The sequence below is a fragment of the Agrilus planipennis genome, unplaced genomic scaffold (genome assembly GCF_000699045.2).
Source record: "Agrilus planipennis isolate EAB-ADULT unplaced genomic scaffold, Apla_2.0 scaffold188, whole genome shotgun sequence".
NCBI lineage: Eukaryota > Metazoa > Arthropoda > Insecta > Coleoptera > Buprestidae > Agrilus > Agrilus planipennis.
In genome coordinates, this window is record NW_020442403.1 from 104,461 (window position 1) to 110,991 (window position 6,531).

The 6,531-nt window shown below is 33.4% G+C and overlaps 1 protein-coding gene across 1 annotated transcript in view; it reads right to left on the bottom strand.

The window, feature by feature from the left end:
• Nucleotides 1-6,531, bottom strand: part of LOC108740273 (titin-like) — a 178,816-nt gene that overhangs the window by 95,958 nt on the left and 76,327 nt on the right. Inside the window, 1 exon segment of the mRNA XM_025980141.1 lies at nucleotides 3,894-4,016. Within this exon segment, the coding sequence (XP_025835926.1) occupies nucleotides 3,894-4,016 (123 nt within the window).

Sequence of the window (6,531 nt, forward strand, 5' to 3'; positions counted from 1 at the left end):
AAGAATAAATACCTGTGTACATGTATCTTCTATAAAGTATAAATAATTTATTGAGGCAATAATAAACTACGATTCGACGGCGATAGCTGGCGGGGTGTTGTGGATGCTGTCTGCGATGAATACAAATCGAAGAACGTGTTTTATTTTTCGTGCCGTGACTAAAACGTGCCATCTAAGGCTGGGTCTTTAAGAACAGGCCAAGGTGAAGTTATTGCGGGCCATATAATAGATTAACAGTATTCATTTGCATAACAGTTTGACCCTCACCTGTATTTTGTGGCTAGTAGAGAGCAAATAAAGAGTATCTTTTGCATACCGGTGTAGCCGGTCGTTTGTGCTGATGTCTAGCGAGAGAAACGCATTGAGTTTCTTCTCGATCTTTTGATTACACTTTACTACCACTACATATACATATAATAGTCGTTGTTCAATGAAGAATGTTTAACAACGTCAAAGAAAAAATGAATAATGCACGTCTGTATGTTCTTTTATAGGACTGTTTTTATATGGTGCGAAGTATTTTGAACTTTGATGGAGTTTCATCCAGAAATTGATACTTTTATATGTTAAAATCGAATTATAATACAAATAATGTTATAATAAGGCCACAATTTACTTTACATTAGTTTCCTTGCACAATAAAAATTGAATACAGAAGTTATTAATGTATATTCAGTTTAACTGTTGTAAACTTTGTCATCTGTGTAGTAGGGAAGTTTGGCGTTTAATTAAGAATGTTTCCGATGCAGTGTTGAATTTGAACAGTATGACATCAACTAGAGGTGGATATCAATTTAAAAATTGGTCAGAACATTCGTTAAGTTCGATACCTAGTGTATAGTTCGAAAGGGATTTAATAAAGGAGTATTAAACAGAGGGTCAGGGCGCAATGAGAGTCAATAAAGAGATATGCTGCTACATAGAATATCTTCTGATATACTAAAAGAAAGTCAGAATTCTACTGAAAATTTCAAAGTAACCCATAGTTGTATACGTATTTTCCTAATCGCAATGTACAGTCTATTTCAATTTGTTAGAATTGTGACCTTAAAGAAATCTGCGCGAAGATAGAAAGAATACACACTAGGCGTGAGCAAGACAGAAATGGTTGGAACAAGCTAGAACGAGCACAGCTCTTGATGGGCGGTCTTAGGAGATCGGCTAGAACTGTACAGTAGTAGACGAAAATGTTTAGCAATTTCTTAAAACAAAAATGTATATAAATTAACAATAGAAAACAAAGCAAAAGTTTTATAGGTGTGTAGAACGTTAAGTTAATTCACTTGTTATTATTTTTGGCTAAATATGCTTTTAAATAAAGCATATTCTTAAATTTTAACAAGGCAGTTTAAATAATTTTGCAAATGGTACTGTACACTTTTGTCTAGTTCTCGCTCGATGATGGGTGGTGAAATCAGCTCCGCAGACAAATATGATTGAATCTGGAATTATGCTACTGCGCATCCTAATAAAGAGAAGGGGCAAATCTTTAACTTCTTAAAACGAACAATAATCAGGTATATATTGGAGATGGGAGTGAGCTTGACCTTACTTAGGGTTAAAGGTATTCATTTAAACTACACTTTAGGTTTTTCGGTGAAAAATTTTTGAATGTAGTATGAAGTATTCATAAATAGATTGCTAGCGGTTTTCAGAATTCCAAATTTAATTTAAAATAGAATCATAACATTCAACCAGAATTATTTTCGGTAATAATGTCAGTGGAATATATTTTGAAGTATATATAGAATATATAAACTACATGAATGATTAGTGACAATGATTCTGACACACGTATGTCAACTTCCCCAAATATCCTTTAAATCGGGTAGGTAGGTATAATTTCCACTAATAAAAGGCAACAAAACAATTTACAAAATACTACAAATGGCGCGGTAAAGCCATCTGTAGTACGATGCTACATTTTAGGATTACGTATGCTCCAACAAGGTCCATTTAAATATATGGATATCTACTTGCTGAAACGAATCCCGGCGTAGCTAACCACTACGTGATAGGCACGTTACCATAATCGAATGCGAAGTGATCTGTATTCTGACCACTTCTAATTATTTTATTCAAAACAATTTACAATTAATTGAAATAAGTCTCATTTTGATGATCTTGCGTCAATTTTTCAGTTTTGTCTACAAAATTATAATACGATAGGCCACAGGGCATTATATTTTTAGCTGATGTATATCTTCATATTTCCTTAATTAAATGCGGAAAGGGTTTGAGCTAGTTAGACCTCCTTCTTGAGTAAAAAATTGTGAATTATGCTTGATTATATACTTCCATATTATGTTTCTAATAATTTGTTGTACAGCAAGAGCAAGTGCTTTGAACAGATTTTTATTTCTATGTTATGGCTTTCTCGTAAATTTACTAGTCTGCAGCTGCTTCTTTTTTTATTTATCCGTCGTAAACCAAACGACAAGGAAGTAATTTATCGTTCACTTATGTTAAACATATTTGTTTGTATGCCTTACGAAAATACCAATGGATCTTATTTGTTAAATGTTGAAATATGCTGAGAATTTTCTATTTTAACGTGGTTATGCTCGTAAGTTAGTTATAAGTGCAAAAAATATAGGTAACTACAATTTAAAGTAACAGATTAAATTTAAAGTAAGTAAGCGTTTAACTCATTTATGTAAGCTATTGATTTTGGGGTTGTTATCAGAAAATCGTCACTGACACTATATAGATGAAGGCCCCATCAGCAATACATTGATGAAAGCGATTTCTGAAATTTCTAGTCGCATTTTGGCATACCCCAACGGGTATAATGGCTATTTCTTTCCAAATTCGATCCTTCAGTTCTTCCAACGTATGAGGCTGGCAGAGTTAAACAGGTTTTACATTGTAATGGAAAATCCGGGAGTTTTTAGATAATATCTACATAGAATCTGACTCTAGGACTAATTTGTAGTTCATTCTTAATGTCAAACGTTAGTCAGTCTAAATTCTTCATCATCTGCGGCAGTTGCCGATGTTTTTATAGGTGGCTTTCTAGATCTATGCCTATGTCCTCATGAATTCGTAGGTTTTAGTTGTTCAAGATCTTCTTGTACTCTCTTGTAGAGCGTTTATTCGGAGGAGGATGGTACATGGCAGGAGTAATTGAAGCCATTTCCCAGCAATTGAATTTAATGACCTCTATTCTCATGGTAGGAGTACTTTTTTGTAGAAAATAGTTTAAACAGAGGGTGGGTGATACAATAAATGATCGATTTCAAAGTCAAATAACGCATTGATTTTGATCTCTCCTTGATGTGTAGTTGATAATTACTCGAACGTAAAGAAGAGGTCGTCAATGTTCAAACTTCAGTATGTGCTAGTGTTAGTTGAATGTTTGGATTGATATTTTCTTTTCGACAGATGTTCTTTTTGATATGATGACTTAAAGTTAATTGAGTTATTCTGAGTTTCTTACAACTTAACTTTTCAAGCTGTTTAAGATCTGCATATACCTGTATAATAATGTTGTATGTATTCTTACGTAACCGGTCACTTTTAGTAACACTACTACTCACCTATGTTTATTTAGATGTTCGCGTAATCTATGTATATTTTAAGCGCTGTTAAAACATCTTCTATCTCCATTGATTATAAGCCTACATTTTATCAGACATCAATTTTATTAATCACTTTGCATTAATAAAAATTTATCTCTGTGCCAGTGACTAATTATTTCATTAATTCCTTTAAGTTTCTGATACTTTTTAATTGGACAACGTTTCTCAATTTAGAGGGTTTAGTTGACAGATATTGTTATTTTATATTTATGCCCTTAAAACATTATAGATTACTATGTTAGATAAAATCTATTTTTCGAATGAAAAGGATTTCATGTTAAGTAAATATTTCTATTAAATACTTGTACAAACCTGTAGTTGTCGAAGAACTTCATCGTGTGCCTTTTGCAATTCCAGTGCTTCTTGCAGAGTATTTCCAAGACTGGCCAAGTCTGGGGTAATTTCCAAAACTTTTAAGTCCAGCCAATCTCCGCACTGTAATTAACAAAATAAAAAAAACGATTAAAGTGAGTCTATTTTCACGTTGCGTACTTCAGTTATAATTGCGCAAAAATTACGAAAAGCAAACAACAGTTCACTTCTAAATACCGGCTTCAAATGCTGGAAGAACAAGGTTGTTTTTGAATATAACGTAAATTTTGAAACAGAGAAGGTATGCATATGTAATGAGGTTCGTGATGTCAACATTTGTTAATTTTTATTTAAGTCTGTAAATTGTCAGTGTACTTGGACAATATATATAGTAAGTATACAGAATAGTCAAAAATTTATTGCACTGAAATCGATTTTGTTTGTTTCATCCGTGATCATACATGCCGATGTCTATAGTGCATAGAGGTTTGCATGCTTGCCCATGGCCGAAAGAACTTTTTCTTAGGTAAATATTGCAGAAAAAAAAAGTGAGGCTTGAGCCCATGTAGGAAGTCACAACAGGATCAAGTTTGGTTTTATTCGTGGGGTGTTACAGAATTACATGTTTCTGGAATCAAATCATATTACGTTTTATAATCCGGACGTAATTAATTCTTTATAAGTGATTTATAAGAAGACTAGTGACCTGCCCCAGCTTCGCATGGGTGCAATGCTGATACTAAATATATAGTTTTGTTTTGTTTAGATTATTATCGAAAAGGGGAAATCTTCAAAAGATACCCCCTGAACATACTAAATATACTACAGAATGTCTTTATATACAACATTCACAGTTTTTTTTTTGTCATTAGATAATACAAACCGGCCTCCCGGTCGGTACCGCCGCAACCGCTATATCCCTGCATTTTAAATCTCTAATCTCTTCGAAAATATTCATTTAAATTACGTGTTGTAAAGGGCCATATTGATCTATATTAAATGCACAATGTATTTAAAAGTTAATTGGATAAGAATTAATGCTGTATTGCCTACAATCGCTTCGTCATTATTTCTCATAAAAAGTAAAGGATAAAAACGGTTATTGTGGGTTATCCATAAGAGATAGACATATACCATCGCGGACTTTTTTGTAGACCCTTTTAAGATGTATAATATTGTAGTACATTATTTTGATCTATCTNATACAAACTGGCAGGTACCGCCGCAACCGCTATGCCCCTGCATTTTAAATCTGTAATATCTTCGAAAACATTCATTTAAATTACATGCTGTAAAGGGCCATATTGATCTATATTAAATGCACAATGTATTTAAGGTACTTAATTGGATGAGAATTAATGCTGTATTGCCTATAATCGCTTCGTAAATAAGTCATTATTTCTCTTAAAAAGTAAAGGATAAAAATGGTTATTGTGGGTTATCCCTAAGAAATAGACATATACCATCGCGGACTTTTCTGTAGGCCCTTTTAAGATGTATAATATTGTAGTACATTATTTTGATCTATCTCGTAGGGTTCAGCCAGCGTTTGCAATGTAAGCGCAAAAAATGTGTTTATTTACGAAATCACATTAGAAACCTCTAAAATTGTCAGTGTTTCCCTGCTATATTATGCATGGATTATACATATAAACCTTCCTCTTGAATCACTCTATCTTTTAGAAAAAACCGCATCAAAATCCGTTGCACAGTTTTAAAGATTTAAGCATACATAGGGACAGACAGCGGGAAATCGACTTTGTTTTATACTATGTAATGATTAAAAGTTAAAAGGAATACTCACCCCTAATTACCACAAATAATTTTATTTGAACGGACACGTGTTTCGCCCACTTGGTATCCGCTCAAATAAAATTATTTGTGGTAATTAGGGGTGAGTATCTATTCCTTTTAATTTTTAATTAATATTTACCACAGTCTGCTCTTTCTACATTACTGAAACATGTTAGGTAGATATGATGATATACTTTTGTTGATTTTCGTTATTACGTTTATTACATGGGATCAGGCCACAACCGTCTGTCAGTCCACATGTATCTGTGCCTCGGTGGATGTATTTCGTTGGGTTCGCGTTTGAATGCGTATTGTAGCACTTCCGGCGGAGGTGGCGGAAGGGAACCTGACACCGTCGGCCGTGATTTGCTTACCTATCGAAATTTTGAGCCTAACAGACACGTACCATTCACGAAAAACCATATATGTGTACGTGTGCCCATGTATTTAGTACCGTACATGTTACCCCACACACAAAGGGGATTGCATCGAGTTGTGGCAGCACTTCTTAACAAAATTTGCAAGAGCATCATAAAACTATTACTAGATATTATATTACTTTACACAGAATCTAACAGAACGAATATACAGTGTAAACTCTATGTAACGACACTTAAGGGACTGAACATTTTTCGGGGTTATAAAGAGTGGTTGTTAAATGGAGAGAAATAAAAGATATTATTTTACTATTCTATAATAATATGCATTTACCAATAGATATAGTGCACATTTTGCACACGAACATTATTTTTCATACATTGCGTATAGCCTGTTATCTTCGTCTGATGTTTTTTGCTGCTCCAATATTTTAATTGTATTTTGTTACGTATCTTACTCATATCTT